The sequence below is a fragment of the Opisthocomus hoazin genome, chromosome 5 (assembly GCF_030867145.1).
Source record: "Opisthocomus hoazin isolate bOpiHoa1 chromosome 5, bOpiHoa1.hap1, whole genome shotgun sequence".
Classification (NCBI taxonomy): Eukaryota; Metazoa; Chordata; class Aves; order Opisthocomiformes; family Opisthocomidae; genus Opisthocomus; species Opisthocomus hoazin.
In genome coordinates this window covers 83,517,801-83,537,978 of record NC_134418.1, presented here as the reverse complement: position 1 = coordinate 83,537,978, position 20,178 = coordinate 83,517,801, and the positions used below count along the sequence as shown (strand labels likewise).

Sequence of the window (20,178 nt, the reverse complement as noted above, 5' to 3'; positions counted from 1 at the left end):
TCAAAAGTCATTTCCAGAGTGGGACATTCTCCCATCTCACTCACCGAACGAAACAAACCCCCTCAGCCAGAAGTACAAAGACCTCTGTACCAATTTCTTTCTAACATTCACAACGTTTTGTCCTCCCAGGCGCTCCTGGCTGCGTGGAAGCTCCATCACTTGTGCTACCACTGGTGCGATCACGTTTTTAAAGCCGCGGTGGAATCCTGCTCTTGGCCTTTGCTTGTAAAAGCAGTCGCAGTCATGAGCGTCCAGAGAAGTATAACTTCACCAAAGTCAAGGCTGAAGACTCGGTGGACTCCGTTTTGTTTTGTTTTGGTGAAGACTTTAGAATACCTTACAGCCTAGCATTAAACGTTTTACAGCTTTATTTTTTTAATTGTAGAAAAGCACATAAATGAGAGGGTAACGGGCAGATTTCAGCGTGACACCACGTGGCACGGATACAATAATTCTTCAACAGGTGCCTCATCTCCACTCGCTGACTGGATACACCCTCCTTCCCCTTGGAAGTCCAGCTGTAGGTAGCCAGGTTTCCACAAAGACTGTACCGAAAGAGGAACATCTCGGGCTCGGTCAGGTACAGGCCAGGCAGCTGTGGTTTCTCTGCTGCTCCTCAAGACCTCCTCAAAGCCAAAGTGCCAACCGTTCTCTTGGGGAAGCGTCCCTGCCCCGGCCGACCATGCCAAGCAGGCGGTGCCACGCGCTCTCAGCCTCCCTCGCGCTGCTCTGCAGAAGACTCCGTTGTGTAGATCAACTCCACCCGGTCTCACTTGTAACCAACGCCCATGACGCTGTAGTAAAATATCAGCAATCACCAGATATTTACCCCACACACCGGGACAGAGCTCAAAGGAATGCCTTAGATGGCTTCTAAAACCCCAAGGACGAGCGTACTGTCCTTCCAACCTTGCAAAGCCTCAGGCAACGGTTGAAGATGGCCGTGTCTTCCTTCCATGGGGCTCAGAGCAAGCGCCTCTCCCCGCTAACGGTCTGGCATCACTTCAAGTTTCAGAGCCACCCCTACCAACGTATCTTCCAGCCACCCTGGCGTATCGTCCTTGAAGAAACTCAGGACCAGTAGAAAGCCCACAGAGAAATGATCTGCTAGGAAGAATGCGATGGATGAAATTTGTACAACTTCGATGGAGAAACACAAAGTCGCCATTTCACCCCAAGAAAATGGAAGGTTCTGAACCTGAAGTTCATCGGTTCTTACCCAGGGCACCATGTTGTTACAACAAATGACATTTGGAAAGAGTAATTTAAGGTAAAGAGACTACAGGTGAATATTAATCCTGAATTAAGAATTTCAGTGAGGTCTCTGGCTGCAATTTAGTGAAACAGGGAAGTGGTCCTTGCCAGAAAGATTTAAAAAATACTCGTCAGTTCTGGGCAGGGACTTCTCCGTGCAGTGACTCCAGTCCCTCATGCTGAAGTTTATGAGCTTTCTCATATTAACAGATATGCACATCCGATTTATTGCATGGCTATTTACACCACCAGTCTTTCAAGACCCATCTAGTTTTGTTCTCACACTCACATAAAGAACTGGTCTGCATCAACCAGTCACTCATACGGCCGAAGGGGGAAGGCGCAATCCCAGAAATGAGGCACCCCAGCATGAACACCATGTGGCTCTCGCTGGCTGGTCTGGGGCCGCTGCCCAGCGAAGGAGACGTCCTTTTGCGGTGGCAGGGAAGGGGAGAGGCTGACAATTTCCCTGACTGTTGGCTCACCATCGGATAAGACTAACCACTGGCAGTGCTGTACCTCGCCGACACCGTTCAGCCTGGAGAAGAGAAGGCTCCGGGGTGACCTTAGAGCAGCTGCCAGTGCCTGGAGGGGCCGACAGGAAGGATGGAGAGGGGCTTTTCACAAGAGTGTGTAGTGATAGGACAAGGGGGAGTAACTCTGAACTAAAAGAGGGCAGATTTAGATTAGAGATTAGGAAGAAATTCTTCCCCATGAGGGTGGTGAAACACTGGCCCAGGTTGCCCAGAGCAGCTGTGGCTGCCCCCTCCCTGGCAGTGTCCAAGGCCAGGTTGGATGGAGCTCTGAGCAACCTGGGCTGGTGGAAGATGTCCCTGCTGATGGCAGGGGGGTTGGAACCAGATGGTCTTTAAGGTCCCTTCCAACCCAAACCATTCTGTGATTCTATGACACAGCCCTTCTCCCTTTCCCTCATGCCTAGATTGCTTGCATTCCGCTCAGGCTTAATTACACCGATCGTCTACTTTATTATAATAATGTAAGTTGATCAGACTTGGTTCTTAGTCTGCTGCTGTTTTATCATTTGATAGCTAAAGAACCTTTGCTGTGTGACACTGGGGGGAAAAAAAATTAAAAAATAATCTGAAGAATACCGAAGTACACCTCAAATTCAAAACAGTACGTCCAAAGGACAGCCTGGTGTCTGTCTCTCTCCAAGATATTTACTGAAAGGTCTGTGCCAACATTCAGCTGACCTTGGTGTTCTGCCCCATTCTAACCGCACAAAACGACAAAATCTGGTCCACAAAACAATCACTTGAAAAAACTCCAACTTAAAAATGCTCTCACAAATCTTTCCTCTTCATTCGTATCATTCCCGACAGCACCTACAGTGATCATGTGTGTGGAGTACTTACTGAAGAGCAGGACTTCTGATCAGTCTTCATACAGCACGTGTTAATCACAGCAACTTTGTTTTTTGTGTTGTTGCTGTTTCTTTTTCATAAAGTTTTCTCTTACATGGTTGACAGTTCCAGAATCGGAACTCACATCTGCACAGGACAGTGCAAGCCAGCTGACACTTCATCTGAATTCCTATTTTATTAAAAAGTCATGGGAATGTATAAAACCACCTAGAAAGTCACACCTTCCGGCAGACTCGGGGAATACTCGGTTTCAAAAGTGCTCTTGGCAAAGAAAAAAAAAAATAAATTTACCACTAGATTATTTGGGTATTTCAAGCCTGGCTACAGGAACTTTTCACTGTCAAGAAAAAAAAAAATCTGCCACCTGCATTCTTCAGAAGATCATGCTGAGACAAAGATTAAGTTTCTACGGTTATAACATCCTGAAGTGGAGAAATAGAAGATCCCCTTTCTGTTATTACGCAAATAAAGCTTTCCAAATAGTAATCCAGGACTTTACTCCTACAGTCAAGGGGAAGTTTACCCTAGACAGAAGCCCACATTAAAAATGATCCAGCAGATTCTGGTTTGCCTGCACTAGCTCCAGCCTTTAGCCCCAGAAGAGAACAAGGCCGGAGCGCCCGACCAGCAAACCTGCAAGCTACCCAACTGCTCTGCAGGAACAGCTTCCCACAGCTTTCGTGAAATGCAAACTTCGTACCTGAAGCCACCTCAATTTAAACAAAGTAGATACCAAAGCAGGACACCAGCAAAAAGCCTGACCAATGATCAGTCTGAGGCAGGTGCCAGTACCAGAAACGGGTTAGGTACGCACCAGCTATGCCACGAGGCGCCCACAACCTTGCTGTAGGTTAAACAGCTGCTGCTGGATTTACTTCAGATCCCAGCATAGAAGCATATGGAAAACGAAAGTGATTTTTAGTTTCTGGTAAAGTTAAAAATAATACAAACTTTTAGCTTTTATTGAAAATTAAATAGATTAGCAAAAGCAAGATTTAAGAAATATTTTACAAATGATTTACATACAAGAAAGCCAGTATCAGACATATTCACAAATACGCAAACCTTTAATTACAAAAAGTACCTATTGGCAGCATGACGCTAACCTTGCCACTGCAGTGTGCTCTACTATTGATATGAGTAAGGCATAGAACTCACATTTGCACCAACTCAAAAAGTTCAAATAAAACTTTTAAGCTTTTAAATCCTGGATGCACAATCCCCAACACGCACGCGCACGCACGCTCGAAGATTTCTTCCCCTAAACCCTACGGACTAAGTGTGTGCTCTGGAAGAACGGCCAGCCTGAAAAGCCCAGTAGAAATGTAACTGGTATGAGCATTTAGTTCTCAGTTTCCTCTTTAACATGTACAGGCTTAGGTATGTAAACCATATTCACAGTTTAAGTATTTTTAGACAGAAGTACCTTTTTGTTTTTTTTGCATTTGTTCCTTAAAATTGGCTCTCGGTTCAGCATACAGTTCATCACATCACCTGTTTGCGATGCATACGTTCACAAGAGAACTTAAAAATCCGTCCCGTATTCATGGTCAAGATAATTCGAGAAGAGTAGTAATATCCAACAGTGACATTCAATACTACATTTCAAATATTTGTGCAAACAGCAAAAGAACAGTTGTATGAGGCAAACATTTGCAAAACCTTTAATACCTCCTCAGTGTTGTAAACTTGGACTGTCAGCCTTTAAGTCCTGCGCTTCCCACAGCTTTAAAAAGTCAGTGGCTAAAGTTATCAAGTCTCAAAAAGGTTCTCTTCTACATAGTGCAAATTGTCATGTAGACAACGTGAAAAACAGATCTAGCTGGATCGACTCTGTGCAATCGTCAGTGGTCTTCTCTCACAGCTGAAGAAAGTGTGCATTCAAAGAACCACCTGGTTCAGGGCGTCGGGCGGGCGGGGAGGAGAGAGGAAAAAAAGCAGTTCCATTCTGCTTCTCAAACCAGCGCTAGATGTGCAAAGGCAGCAAACATTCCAGCTGCTACCACAACCAGAACAGAGTAACGTTTCGGGAAGACCCAGGCGGTCAGTCACTTGGACTGGTCTCTAGAAAAATACGTGAGTATATGTTGGATTTTTATCAGACGGTCTTTTAAAGACATCATGGAGAGAACTGACAGCTGATATCTGGGGTCTACTGGGAGAACAGCTAGAAGCCACCAACACCAAGCAGGACCATTGGGCATTGCCTAAAAAGAAAAGATAAGCTGGTTACCCATAACCAACATAGTGTAGTTGACTAAAACAAAGGCATCAAAAGACATAGTCATCAATGACAAAGACATGTTGAAAGTTTGACACTAACTAGAGAAATCAGAAGTGTTCCGAAGCAATGATTCTTCAGACAACGGGAGCTCGTAGCTTCCTCAAGGAAAGATGGCTAAGCACAGGACAGTCACCTGATAACAAACCTCCCCGACAGAAACTAAATCCATTACCTGTCACGCTATTCTTGAGGCTCAAATATTCTTGAAGCCTCACATATTCATTACAGGTGTCTTTGTTGTATTTGAAGGACTCCTCTGTCACCTGCCACTTCCACTCATGTCTCATTGCCTCCTAGGCAGAGCAGGACTACTTAATCCATTTCTCCTACATTGGTAAAACATACTATAACTTTTTCCTGTAGTTCATTCAATTCTCTACACCAAGCCTCAGCTGTCATGCCCAGAACTGGATACACCACTCCTCAGCAGAGGTCCTGTTGCCACAGAGATTAATTACCTCAAGTGACTTGCAAAAATATTACTGGCAGCGGTACACGCCGAGACGCCATTTCCTCCCTTGCATCTGTATCACACCGCTGACACATTTGTGCTCTATTATACATCTCAGATATGTGCCCACAGTATTGCTGTCCTGCTACTTATCCTGGTTTTGCACACTTACTCCTCTTTCCCAGTATGTTGTTTTAGATCTGGGGTTTTTATTAAGTTGTTCTAAAATCGCTTCTGAATTCATGCACCGGCCTCCACAGCGTCCTCCCAGAGCAGCTGATAGAGTCTCACAAAGGTACGGAGCAGATGGGTGAGGGACAGGCTCTCAGAAGAACCCACTTCATATAGAATTCCACTTTAAAATTTAAAAATACATAAGATTCGGCTTTCACTTTTCTGCAGCCTCCACTCTCTCAGCATCTCACCAACCTTCTTTAATTGTTTATAATAACCACGAAAATAGATTGCAGCAGCTAGTTTCTTCAGAAACCTTTGTCAAATCCCTGCAGCTGCAGCGGTTCGTGGCGCTAGCTCCAAAAGGAGGGAAGTGTTACTTGTGAAGAGCTCTTTGCCAAAGATCGCTACCTGTACGTGTCGCAGGGAAGAAAACACATTTACTCCCTTTTGAATTCTAACAGCTTTATGCAAACCAACAGTTTAGAATGCTGCTGGAACTTAAAGTGTTCTCAGTTCACTAGTTTTATCTCCACAGCAGCGTATCATCCTTTCCTGCAAAAACTGTTTAGAGTGTGACAGAACTGCCTTTTGTTGCTCACCACAAGAGAAACATTTGCAAGCCTCAGCCTTCAAAGTTGGGAAAAAGTCTTCTTTTCTCATCTTTTAATGTTTATCAGTTGTTAACAGGTTTTTGTTTTTAGAAATAAGCACCTAATAATTGATATCAAATGATGTCTCACCTGTATATTCTCCTCCCTGTCAGGCATCGGCCCGAAGTGCTGAAGAATTTGAGTGCGAAATTTGTTTCTTAAGTTTTGGAACCAACTGCAGGCCTGACTGTAAACAAAATTGTGAAGTTCTCTCAGTTTCTTTAGTTCTTCATCAGCAACCTATAGGAGGAGGAATGTTATGAAAATACCTTTAGAAATAAAGACACAATTAAGGCTTTTAAGCTAAAATCAAAAAACACCCAATTTCAACTATATTTAGATACATTTCTCGCATTCTCCTAAATCTTGGTTGCTAATGACCAAATAGTAATGAATTCCCATGATATTTTAAAAAGTTACAGTTTCAAACTATTGTTCAAACAAAACCCACAGTGTTTCTTTGTTGCTTTAGAATCATAAGAAATGAAGGCAGCTTCCATTTCTTCCACATGCTGGCGCTGAATCTTCCAGTGGTCTGGGGACCTAAAAATTTGAACCAGAGCTCTCAAACAAACCAAGCAAAATTCTTGAGATATTAATACTAGTGAAGTATTTATACAGCATTCTGGTTACCTTAACATCTTCCAAATATTCGATGTCTGCAGTGCAATAACCATCTTTCATCCCTCTCCGTAAAACTCTAAATCTCTTTCCACCAACGGTATCGACAACAGACCGCCCATCAGGCAGAAAATGAACGTTCCTAATTTGCAGCATGCATCCATAATCTGCAAAACTAGAAAAGAGACCTTGTCAGTAACGCAATTGCACGCTTCTGAAATGAGACTTTTTATAATTAGAAAAGAGAAAGACAGAAGAGACGAGAAGCGTAGAATGAGGATGTAAACCTACCCATTCTGAGAATCGCTTACGCACATCCCGAACTGCTTCGTCCCAGTCTCCATACTTCGGCGGATCATTAGTCGGTATCTTGGCTCAAACACGTGTAGGGGGCAAGGCACAGTAGGATATGCCATAGTGCAAACAAACATTGGAACATTCTTGGTCAAGCTACAAGAGAACATCAAGGGAAATATGCGGCTTAAAAATCTAATCGCTGACCTACGCCATGACAATACTTTTTTCCAGTATGTTTGCTATATTTGAGGTCATCAAAGTTTAATGATAAGCGCATTGTAACAACTTTCACACGCAATAAAAACCCACATGAGTAACCATGGCTGAATACCTATGTACCGAGTTGACTACGTACTGGACAGTAAACCTCAGAGTTATCTGTTAGCGAGTATCTAGTCAGTGAACGAAGGGCTTCGTTCTGGGGACATGGGTGCTAGTTATTTTTTCCTTTGTGTTTTAGTTTGAGCCGTACAAGCCATTACGCCCTCAGAGTCACAGTTTTCCTGCAACCAGAAAAACGTGGCAGGAACTACATAGCAGCTAGGTCACCATTTACGTTACTTTCAGCGATAGGCTCCAGATGACAAGATGTGACTCAGGGCATAATTTTTACCTTGCAATATGCCTCAGCAGGCCTAACTGAACAACAGTATTTTTTTTTCATGCTCTTTTATCAAGTATATACAGTTGATAATTGATACAAACAAGTTAGCATTACAACACTACCAGGTGTTTCCTTTTAATACCCTTCAGACTATAAAACAGAATTCTAATGTATGGATTCTGTTACGTAAGCTGCACGAGCTATAGTTTTAAATAGTTTTCCAACATCCATATCTACAATACGTGACGCTTTGTGTATCTGCAGAACTCTACTAGAGACAAACACCAAGATTATAAAAAAATCCCAACGATTTCTTTTCATCACCTCTATCTTTATACAGTGAATGCCTATCACGAACTGCTTTGAAGGAAATTCAAATATCTGAGGCTGCAGCCAACTCAGAAGGACAATTCCATTAACCGCAGAAAGCTAAAACTCCATGACAGTGCACACAGAGAAGCAGAAGGGGAAACAAATTTTGTAGAGGACTTCAGAGCTTCACAATGCTACTATCAAAGTGTGATTTTTTTTATTTCTACAGCAGTTAAAATACTGCTAATTTTCTGAAATACACCTTTAAGACAACAAATTAACATCTTTATACTCCTCCTTGCATCCATAATGTGCCATTATTAATAATCACAAAAATGTTAAAACATTTCTAAAAAGGATTTCTGTATTAATCTCTCAAATTTTCTAGATAAAAGACAGCAAGCTTACTTTGAGTGCTCAGCGGTTTCTTCAGCATGAATTCTTCTTCTCTCAGATAATTCATCAGACAAGTATTTCATTATTAATTCCTCCAGCAGTTCTGTGATGCTGTATTTTCTGCTTGCAAGGTACTGTAAACAATTAAAAAAATGCATTAATACTTCTTTTCATAGATACTAACAAAAGACTTGAGAAAATGCAGCTTTTATTTAAAACCATGATATATGAAATGTCATAAATTACATTTAAACCCATGAAAACTTACAGCTCTGAAGTTCTTATGCTTCATTACTTAATGAATGTTACTAACATTACTCTAATATTTGAAAATGAGATTCTCTATTTGAGTTCTCAGTGTCTAAGTCCGTTTGTATTTCTATGCTTACCAGAGGCAGAATCGATTTCCCAGGTTACACAGCCATACAAATAAGGAAAGTGTACAGAAATCACAGACAGGTTTTACTGAGTGGTTACCAAAGCTTACAAACACTCGGGATTTAACTACAACAATAAAGTAGACGGTCACAGAAACATAAAGCCTCCAGGAAAGTGAGGCAAACCCAATGAATTTGTATTGACAAAGTCTGTCTCAAGTTCTTCCTTCCTAGCGGCAATCCATAAACTCAGTAACACGGATTCAGTTGGGTTAAGTGAAACAGCCTTTAAAATGACACAGTATGTGTATCTGTGAGCTCTGTGCAGAAATAGTACCTCTTTCAAACTCTCCTTACAGAGCGGACACTGAGGAGCGTGGTCTAAACACCGTTCCAAGCAACCTTTGCAGAAAGTGTGTCCACAAGGGGTTGTCACCGGCTCAAAGAATAGCCTGAAACAAAATAATTAACAGTTAGGTACCACAGCAAGCGTGTGCTTTGCTAAAAAAGTCAGGGATTGACCCCTTTAATTTTTAAGACTGGTTCTACCACAGCAAAGCAGAGAACACTAATCCCACGTCTCCCTGTTCTACTTTTCCCCCTGTACCGCAGTTTGTTTCCATTCGCCACGGCATCACTCATTTTTTGTGCTTTCTGATGATTCTGGACACATTTCAACACACTAAATAGCTAAACATTTATCCCAATGTACAAAGATTTTGGTCTCACTACATAGAGATTCAGAATATGCAAAACTAAGTGATTCTTTGAGGAGTTAAGTTGTTTTAACAGCAGTAATACACACTAGTAACATAACTATGGACAGTTTAGTATACACTGTATTTTTTAAAGCATTTATTCTGAAAACCAAGACAACTCAATAAGAGCTTTCAAGTACGTCAGCTACATTTAAGTAGACTAACACAAGCATGAGGTTCACAGGCAATAGTTCTTAAAATTAGCCTTCCCAAAATAGTAAGTTAAATAGTTTTATTGACTGGAAAAAAACCCCTATCTATCAACCACAAATGATCCTGTCCTTTTTAGGTTACCAGTTAACAACGCCAAGTTTAATTTAAAAGGCAGCTTGATCAAAATACTATATTATACAGCATTATAGCAAGTGACACATTTAAATAAGCGTTTAACTGCAGGTACAGAGGAAGGCTGAAAATTATTGACTGATATCAGAACTCATCACAACCTAAAAGTACCTCAGTTTATATGTGTAACAGGTATGTGGCCAAGTATCTAACGGAAATACTGACTCCAGGAGGAAATCTTACCTCATACATAGAGAGCACTCAAAATCTGACACATCAATCAAATCCTCTGGGATTGTTCCAAAAGCCAGTGTCATGTCCCTTTTTGTACTTTCTGAGGAAAAACAAGACAAAATACTCCTTCAAAGAAAGGAACAAAACAGTAAATATTTTAAACTGCCAATTGAGTGACTGTTTACCTCCTTGCTTTTTGTGTTTGTTTCTTCCATCTTCGCATACAACTGTATCCTGTTCTGAAAAGGAAAGCTTTCTTTTCAACAAAGCACTTTTTTCTTGGCCAGAGAGCAGGGGTTCAGAAGACACTCTCTTTAAGCCATCTTCCTTGGCAAGGTCTTTTGTCGAGTTAAGAGCATGGGCAGACTGTGCACGACTTAAGCTCCCACTGACAGGCTCCAGTACCTCCGATCCTCCTAAGCTCTGTAATAGTGAGATGAACTGAATTATACTTCAAGGGTAATACAAATTTAAGTAGTTAAGATGTGAACATGCAAAGATATATAAGCCAAACTGATACCCACAGTTAGTTAATTACCTACAGGAATTTGGTAAGTCAAGAAAGTATTCAAATTTGCTTAGCATTAACAATTTAAAAATCTGGGTCTTCTTCAAAGGAAGAAAAACTGTATTTCTCCATTTTGAAGATGCTAATATCAAATCTTAGTACCTTCTAATAAGTACTTCACTGGAATGAGGAGTCTAGCACTCCAAATCAAAGTGCATTACTCAGAAATCACTGTTCTGTTCTTCTTGTTTAGCCAATTACAGAAAGTCAGCATTTACGCTGGAAAGTGAAGTATGACAGAGATATCGGAATGTCTGATGTTTGCGCATCAGCCAAAGACAGAAGTTATCCTATAGCTTTTCTCACCTGCTCAGGACAAAGCTGGAAGTTGCAGTAAGACTCAGTCACCTCAGAACCAAGTATAAAAGGTTTATTTCGAATATGTGGTGAATTCCAAGCAGATTCCTTCAGGCTCTCTCCTAACTTCTCTGGTGACAGCACATCACACAATATCTAGAAAACAAACAGCTAAACGTTCGTAACAATAATAAATCTACATCTAGATCCTTTTTCATAAAACTACAAAAATAAGAATTCAATCTATATGAAGTTATCCTCATAAACAGAGCGCTATTTAAGCGGTAACTGAGAACAAGCAGAAACCTACATACCTGTACTACTAAAAAGAAACTTCTCTAGAAACCTTTGCTACTACAAGCGAGTGAGCTCTTTGAACAGTCAGACATTATCAATTCATTATCACGCCGCTTTTTCAATGTAAATTTTCATTATCAAAGAAAAACTGTTGTGCTCTGCCCACGAAATAGTTCAACTTAGAATATTTAACTTGCTGCCTGCCTCCCAGGTTTCTAGATTTTCATTTGGTAGCTTCAACGGCATATGTACTTTGAAACGTGTACTTAAAACTTGTACATCAGCACTACCTCTTCAACATAGCACGATATATCTTCACAGGAACTAATCTGCCACCTGAACCTTCTCTGTATGTATTGAAGATTTTTAGGTGCTCAAAGTCTACCATAATAGGGGCTTTATAAAGGAACCAAGTCAGAGAGAGAAATCCAGTTTCATAAATAAAATTACCTTTTCTACTTCTAGCTTGGCTGGAAGAAAGTCCTCGTCGAGGGCTAAGCACTGTAGAAACAGTTGTAAGGCATCACCTACAAAGCCAGAGTCTTGCAGCACTTTTCCTTTCCGGAAGTAGACCTGAAAAACAGATACCATGAAGACATCTCTAGGGAGTGTGTAGAACTGCAGCGTTCATCTCGCAGGCATCACAGAGTTAGAACCAGAACCCTCCGTGACAAAAAGAACGTAGCTCTTCAACAAACAAGTTGGTTTGGCTTACATGAAGGGTTAAAAACCTGACCAGTGCTGAATTCACAAAAGGCCTTAATTTCCCCTTTCTGTCACCCTTTGGAGGGGAAGAAGGGGGACATGCAACGCAAATTGCTACATAACCTCACACAACAGCTTACAGGATACCCTTTTTGCCCACTGTTTTATTAAAAGCCTTATGGTTCCAGCCTGCAGGAGAAGGGTAACTACAAGGAAAACAATCCACACAACCATGCATCCCTTATGTACATACTAATCTATATTCTTAACACAAAAGAATGCATTTTTGGAATAGCTTCCTCCAACTATATTTTATTCTTGAACACTAGACAGCAGCTAGGAGAAAAAAAAAATCTGTTTACTATAAAAAAGGGGAGAAAGGACTACTGAATTTTGCTGAACCTGTATGACATTGAAGCTAAGAAGTCCCTGTTCCAACTTCTCTCAACTTTAAAAAGTTGCATTTGCAGTACTATAAATACCAGTTACATAAAAACAGTTATCTAACAAAAGTTAGATAAAACAAGAACATCTAGTTGTATGGGAGATTTTGGATAATGGGCCAGAAAAGGGAGCGTAAAAAACAAAAAAAATCAGACAAACCAAAAAACCCCAGCGTGCAGCTTCTACGGAAGAACTGCCAATATTAACAGCAGAGTCTGTTAAGCAAGGCTGTCAGATGAGGGCATGCATCATCTTTGATGGACTGGGGCAATTTCATTAAGATTTATCCTGAAGAAGGAAAAGATGCTAATCCTCCTCTTACGGACAGTTTATTTTCCTACATAGATAAGAATTGTTGGAGGAGTCCATCAAACCAAGCTCAGTTAACTGAAGCGAGGTTTCTCTCCAAACACACAGGAAAAAGTAGACAATACTACCAATGCTGAGAGGCGAAAAGTAGGATGCTCTCTGCATCTGCAGTAGCCATGGAACTGCTGAACGCAAGAGAGACCAAGACAGCAGCAGTTCCCTCCCCTCCTGTGGCAAGATCTTGCTGCTCCTGCTGTGCTCAGAGTTTAGGCAGTATCTCACAGCTCTGAAGGCCAGTGACTGCCCAGCTGCCTGCGCTGTTTCCAAAGCTCAGTTCCCACTGAGTTTCTTTGGGCTTTACAAAGAAAAGCTTTCCAAGCCAGAACAGCAAAGCATCCTGCTCTTCATAAAAATTAAGAAATCAACAAACCCCAAACCCCAGCTGTTACAGGTTACATCACCATAAACTATCCCAACTCCAAGTACTGGAGCCACTAAAAAAGGCCCCAAACACATGCTTACATTTTTTGGGCCATACTATTGCAAAATAATTTATTGCTTGTGCTAAATATTTTTTGACTCTTTGGTAGCACTTGGAAAAGAAAACTGTGTTGTCCTATTTACACAGCAAACTGTTTTCCCAATAAAACTCAAAAAGTATGAGAGAAATGTTGACTTAACACAGAGCCAAGCATTCTAGTCCTGACCGGCAGCAGCGCTCACCCATCTCATGTGATATTCTCAAGGAACAGATAATGCTTAAAACGCTCTGACTTTGGGAAATACAACCAAAGCATAAACACTCCAGGGAAGTGCAGAGCTTTCAAAGGACTAACTCGTACACAGCATAAGAAACTTTAAAACCCAATCACCAACCAAATGTACAGGCCTCAGAAGTTCTGCTCTCAAGCAATTCAAGCTGGCTGCACAATTTCAGCCAACCATCCAGTAAATAACATTAAGCTGAAGTTTGTAAACATTTAGTTCTTAAGAGAACACATAAAAGTGTTCTTATAAAGAAATAAAATAGTAACAAGTAACTACAGACAGCACAAAAGTACTTCATAACACTTCCCAAGAGGTCAGTTCTTCTGCACTTCACCCTTCGTCCAAAGACACCATCTCATGCTGTGACGTAAAATAAAAACACCTGAAGTTTTTGATGAAGGTTACATTAACAGTTCCAAGTAGGTTTGTCAATCAGCTCTAACCTGCCACACTCAGTAGTAGCCTGTCTCACACAAATAACTATTTTATGATACCTTTCAGCATTTGGCTTGTCTTGCAAGGTAACGTTTCAGGTAGCAGACCCAGGTTCTCAGCTTGACGCAAGCATAATTTAGAATTCATTGATTTTATAGATAAACGCAGATTTTGAAAAACGAAGTGTTTGTATCAACTTACCTCTGGCCAATTTGGCATTTTAGAAATGACAAAATTTAGATCGTCTATGGCTGTTTTATATTCTTGGAGGCCAGCATACGACTCGGCTCTGTAAATTCTTAGCATCAAGTCACTGGAATCTGAAGACAAAAATTAAGCAACATGTTTAATAATTCAGAATTTTGTACTTTTTAATTAGATATGCTTTCATAGTGGTATGTTAGAACCGCACTTCTTTGTACCATACTTTCAAAATTACTGGAGTATGTCCTCGCCCAGTGTTTGGGTAATAAAAGTGGCAGTAATTCCAGGCTCACGTCTTTCCAGCTAAAGATCAGATTTTGCATCCTCTAAAGTATCTTGCGGCAACAATAAAATATATTTTAAAAGGCGTAACACTGAGGCTGAAAGAGTAAAGCATTGCTCAGTACTGCTGTGACAACAAAAACTGAGGCCCGGGTAGACTCTGGCTTTACAGTACACCCATTCAAAAACACAGAGATCCGGGAATCCGCTGCATTTGTATTAAAAAGTCCAATTACCACAAAGTTTGCTTTCAGACTTTTTTGGGGACCTAATAAACGCCTATAAATATCTCAAGGGTGGTGTCAGGAGGATGGGACCAGACTCTGTTCAGTGGTGCCCAGTGACAGGACAAGGGGCAATGGGCACAAACTGAAGCAGAGGAAGTTCCAGCTGAACACGAGGAAGAACTTCTTCCCTCTGAGGGTGATGGAGCCCTGGCCCAGGCTGCCCAGGGAGGCTGTGGAGTCTCCTTCTCTGGAGATATTCCAGACCCGCCTGGACAAAGTCCTGTGCAGCCTGCTCTGGGTGACCCTGCTTCGGCAGGGGGTTGGGCTGGGTGACCCAGAGGTCCCTGCCAACCCCGACCAGTCTGTGATTCTGTGAAACTCTCCAGTTTGTCTTTAGACTGTCATTTGTTTTGATAAGGTCCAATGCCTTCCAGCTATGGCGGCAGATACAGATGCCGCTATCAGAACGGTATCCATCTGGTAAGGACCAGCAGTAGGCTTTATCGCTACAGGGTCTGCAAAGAGACAGCCAACACCAGAAAGCCTTGGACACCAGCTGGCAGCCCTGCTGTAAGGAGTTGCACTTAGGGGAACTTCTGCAACGGGAAAACATTTGTACTTGTTCAGTAAAGACAAGTTTCCATACCCAGCACACAGCCTTTTGCACTTTTAGTAAAGCAGTCTCTGAATGGGAAGCACACCCACTCCCCATGCCACTGAAACGATGATTTTCAGGACACAACCAACTTGTAGCTGTTGCCTGGCAAAAATGCCAGCACACTGCTTTGTTCCTGATTTGTTTTAAAAATGCACTTATGTTTTTCACCAAATGAGTTAAAAACAACTCAAATGCTGGTCTACCGTAAATGCTGCTAAAATTCAATAGTTCTTTATTTCAACAAGATTTTCTTGTGAGGGGATCATTTCAATTTGATATTCTACCTAAGCCTATTCGAAATGTCCGGTTGAAATTTTCATACTTTCCAACATTAGCTTGTTTTACATTTAAAAGCTGGACTGTCCAATGTTCTCGTGTATTCCAACACATTGCTTTGCATTTACATCTGCAATGCTACATGTAAAATGACCTTAATCGAAAAGAAAGGGTGAAGAAAATCAAAACAGAAAGTTTTACAGCTGAAACTAAAGCCTTGTCTTTGAGTTGACAGTTTCCCTTCAAATACAAATATTCCCAAACCTAGTTTGTTCGGTTTTCATTTGATTTTAGACGAAATAAAATGTTTGTATTAACAGAAGTCCGGGCAATTGTCTTTGTCTGAGATAAACAGGTAATTCCACAAGCACGACGACTCCGAAGCCGGCTTTCCCGTGGCCCTGTGCTTTGTGGCTGCTACAGCCTCGTCAGGAGGGAGCTCAGATCAAACTCTTCAGATCGCTTTTTCTGTTGTATTTGTCCCTCTGGTGCCCAGCAGAGTCAGTAACAACCCAAATTCTGTTCCTCAGAGGAAGCCGTAAGTGCAGGTCTTTGTGTGAAAATAGGGAGAGCTTATCAGAGAACAATCAGAGGGAGCTCATCTTTTTCAGACTTTCAGGTGTAGAAGATGACCTGAGCAACTCTGGCACCTTCCTCTCCAGGGGAAGAGCGACAGGTAGTTTGAAGATAAAAACGTGAGCTGAAGTCTACAGCAGGTGGACATTTTGACCACTTCTTTTTCAAAGAGAAAAGCGTGGTTCCAGCTGAGCTGCCACAAACCAAAGGGCTAAACCAAGGCACTGGGGCCCCACCTCTGCTGCTGAACACACACAAACACTGCCAATGAACGATCAATACACAAAGCAAATTGGGTCTAAACATTCGCAAGACCGGAAGATCTGTATCTATATGTATGATTTTGGAACCGTAATTTAATTTCTAGGTTTTATAATTGTGAGAACACCGTTTGACAATGTTTCAGCATGTATGTTAATGTTTACCATGCAAAGGGAGGATGCAAAACTCTTCTAACACCTTAAACCAAAGACTAAACAGAGCAGAGACCCAACTCGTGCTTGAATTCTCAATTTCAGTAAAGTGATATACTGTAAATACAGAAATCACTCACCTCTAGCATACCCAAAGACAAATCATTTTAGTAAAACAGACACGGAGTACTTTCAGCGCAGAACTGTGCGTACCAGTTACCATTACACTAACAGGAAAGTATACAAAGGTGTACACACAAAAACCCACTCATTACGAGTTTTTTTACACTTGTTCCAAAGCATCTGCTCCTGGCTACTGTCAGCATAAATGGGTATAACCCATAAATGAGCCACCTTGGGTCTGATCCTCCATGCTTTTCATATGGTTCTTAAAAATGTACCAAATTCTTCAAAATAAAAGACAGGCACGCCGCAACCGCTATGCAGAAACCTTCAGGGCGCAGTATTTATTAACACAGCACTACAAGGTCACCCCAGTGATCAGGGGCTGGAACACAAAACCCACGAGAAGAGGCTGAGAGAACTGGGCTTCTTTAGTGGAAAACAATTCCCAAAGGCCTTGGGAGAACCCAACAGCCTTCCAGAATCCAAGAGGAGTCTACCTAGAAGACTCTTTAAAGTGCATGGGGGGAAAAAAACCAAGAGACAATGATTATAAACTGAAACAAGGGCAGCTCTGACTTGAAATACGGAGAAAATTTTTCACTATGAGGATAATTAACCTTTGAGCAGGTTGCCCAGAGAGGCCGTGGAATCTTCACCCTTATAGGTTTTCATGATCCAGCTGGACAAAACCTTAAGCAAACTGCTCTGAGCTCAGTGTTTGTTCTGCTTTGAAGAGGAGACTGATCAGTCAGCAGAGCTCCCGAGGCCCACGCCAGCAGGAAGGAGTCTGTGATTCAGACCCAGCTCAGGCCATTAGCTGTGTGTTTCAGGATGCTTGATTAAAGACAAGCTGCACTTGCATTTTAACCCAACAGACTTCCTTTAACTGAACTACTTCATTTCAGCCCCTGCAAGGAATACATTAACCGTATGAACATTCGCATTCCTCACGTTTTTCAGAAGTCACTTTTGCACCATGGCAAATTTTCCCTTTCAGATGCTTTAAGAAACATGAGAAAGTTATGAAAAGATGCCATTTGAGTACAGGTTTAGTGCCACTGCCTTATTCAGGACATCAGATTTACGTGTATCACAATTTTTTAACTCTCTAGCTGCACTAAAAAGAAACTGAGATGAACTAGCAGTGAGGAAACACTGAAACAGAACATGACTGATTTTAAACAGGAACGTATTTCTGATGCTACATCTTTTCCACTTCTAAAGTGTTTTCAAGAATTCATGCTCTGGAAGAAGATAGAAAGTGTACTAGCAGCTATTAATTAGTTCTTTTCTGGCCTGAAATCACCTTCAATTGGCAGTTCTGAGCCCACAGCTCTACAGTGACATTTAATGTACATCTGCATTCTGGCTCATGAAGTTCTTCAGCATCTTCACCAGAACACTTGGAACATTGACAGTTCTCAGGACTGCAGACACGGGCAATCGTTGTGCAAAGGATCTTAAACTGAGCTTCTAGCACATGGACTGAAACTGAATAATAAAATCGTGGATAAGCATCACAGCTGATAAATTTTGGCTTTAAAATTTGAGAATTTTAAAGATGTAGCTTCACAAAAAAACCAATCAAAATTCTTTCTCCGCAGATATCTAAATGGTATTGCTCAATCCATAAAAGAAAGATTAACTGGAGTCTGCAGAAATAATTTTCTCTTTTCTTGTTTCAAAACAACCTTGAGAGATGAAACAGGACCCCTTTAAACATTTGTGATCAGTAACGGATTCACCAGTCTGTACCCTGAAGGCCACTGAGTTTCCACTCTGTTACTTTGTGACTCGTATGAGTCTACTCTGTTGCTTAGATCAAAGAAAAAGCCTGCTTCTTATAGTTCCGAGATTTAAAATAGATCAGCTACTTTCTCAGGTCACATCTATCCCGTATCCTACTGTTCGGAAACTCCCTGGCAAATCACGTAGAGTTGAAGGCCACAACTGAACCTCTTTAAATGAAGCTTGCCAAAAGGCACATAATCTGAGATTTAATCCCGCCAACACCGAAAAGAGTTTATTCTGGAACTAGACCTAACGTTATCTCCCCAGAACAGATTGGAAGGATTAGACTTATGCAAGCTTTCGGTTTTTTCCTCCGCCGCGGACAACTGCGCAAACGTAACAGGCTTAATCTGTAAAAACATTAATTCCTGGAACCCCAGCAGTTTCCGCTGTCCACAGCCGGGTGAAAACAACGAAGGAATCCGTCACCGGGTCCATGCAGGTGTATCGACCGCACAAACCCATCTCCGGGCTCCAAACTCCGAAAAGCCGACCGCATCTCCAGCGCTGGTGGCGGCAAGCGAGCGATAATGGTTCAGCCCCCCAGCAGCGTGCCTCTACCCCCCGGCCCTCGCACCCTGCCCCGCCAGAACGTTATAAAACCCCAACCGCACCCGCGCGTGATGTCAGCGCCGTTACACAACCTGTCCCCCTCCGTGCCCGCCCGCTTATGCAACGGGGCCCGGCCGGCCGGGAGACACCCGGGGCTGCGAAGGGAGGTCTCGGGGCTGCGGAAAGAGGTCTCCTTAGGAGACAGGAGTTTAAACGCAGCGGCAGAGCTGAACACGGGGCAAAAACACAGCCCGCGAACTCCAAAGGAGCCGAAGTAAACAAGCATGGGGGGGGGGGGAACACGGTGAAGAAAGACGCGGAGCAGCCCGGGCTGGAGGCTGCTGCCCGCTGCCAGGCTCGACCTCGAACGCTCAAGGAAACTTTGGGGGTTCTTTACCGGTCCCGTCCCGAGTCCCCGAATGGGGCGGGGGGGCTCGCCCCGCTTCCAGCCCCCCCCCCCCCCGGGACGCGGGTCCGCTCCCCGCCAGCCTCACCTGCTCGCAGGGCCTGGCCGGCGGCGCCCAGCGCCTCTCGGAAGCGGCCCTGGGCCAGCAGCTCCTCCAGCCGCCTCCCCGTCCGGGCCCGCTCGCACTCGCCCGGGAACCACTTCTCGGCCAGCTGGCTGAGGACGACGCTGGTTCGCAGAGGGGCTGGGGCCGGGCCGGCGCCCGCCGCCGGAGGCAGCCGGTCCCGGCAGCGGCGGCAGCGGGCCCGCAGCTCCCTCCGCAGGCAGCGGCGGCAGTAGGTGTGCCCGCACGGGACGGTGACCGGCTCGCCCAGGAACCGGCCGCAACCGCAGCAGCGCAGCGGCCCCTCCGCGGCCCCCCGGCTCCGGCCGGGCCCCCGCCGCAGGCGGTAGCTCAGCGCCAGGCACTCCACCAGCGTCCCGAGGCGCTGAGGGCCGGCGAGCGGGCCGAGGCACAGCGACGCCAACGACGCTCCCGCCGCTTCCTTCAGGCGGCCGCCGGGCACCGGCCGCTCGCCCAACCGCCGAGGCGGCGGCGGCTCCCGCTCTCCGCCCGCTTCCTCGCCGCGGCTCCCGCTGCCGCCCGGCTCCGGCGAGACCCCCGAGCCCACGGCCGCGGGCGAGAACGCCATCGGCTGGGCGGGCCGTGAGGGGGTGGAGGGGGGGGGCGCGGCGCTCCCGCTCCGGCCCGGGCTGCGC

The 20,178-nt window shown here is 43.6% G+C and overlaps 2 protein-coding genes across 3 annotated transcripts in view; one reads left to right on the top strand and one right to left on the bottom strand.

Annotated features, from left to right (window-relative positions):
• The window catches only part of LOC104334899 (multifunctional protein ADE2), a 21,351-nt gene extending 12,909 nt beyond the window's left edge, over positions 1–8,442 (top strand). Inside the window, exon 10 of one of the 2 annotated variants that reach the window (XM_075421934.1) lies at positions 8,424–8,442. In XM_075421934.1, the coding sequence (XP_075278049.1) occupies positions 8,424–8,427 (4 nt within the window). In that variant the 3' untranslated portion in view covers positions 8,428–8,442. Of the gene's footprint in view, positions 1–129; positions 245–8,423 lie in introns of those variants that run through there. The other variant, XM_075421931.1, reaches the window with a different exon arrangement.
• Positions 3,572–20,178, bottom strand: LONRF1 (LON peptidase N-terminal domain and ring finger 1). Its single transcript, XM_075421926.1, has 12 exons — positions 19,508–20,178; positions 14,110–14,228; positions 11,698–11,820; positions 10,960–11,106; positions 10,271–10,508; positions 10,095–10,185; positions 9,146–9,260; positions 8,444–8,565; positions 7,114–7,272; positions 6,835–6,997; positions 6,292–6,441; positions 3,572–4,846 (listed from the first exon to the last, which is right to left on the bottom strand). The coding sequence occupies exons 1-12, from the start codon at positions 20,109–20,111 to the stop codon at positions 4,688–4,690; spliced, it is 2,190 nt and encodes a 729-aa protein (XP_075278041.1). The 5' UTR covers positions 20,112–20,178; the 3' UTR covers positions 3,572–4,687.

Bases quoted from the DNA above. Each gene is read 5' to 3' on its own strand.
- LONRF1 (XM_075421926.1), bottom strand. From the start codon at position 20,111: ATGGCGTTCTCGCCCGCGGCCGTGGGCTCGGGGGTCTCGCCGGAGCCG. The intron at 10,186-10,270 runs GTAAACAGTCAC...GTTTTTCCTCAG, and splicing joins CAAACACAAAAAGCAAGGAG to AAAGTACAAAAAGGGACATG. The intron at 9,261-10,094 runs GTAAGATTTCCT...ATTTTGTTTCAG, and splicing joins GAGTGCTCTCTATGTATGAG to GCTATTCTTTGAGCCGGTGA.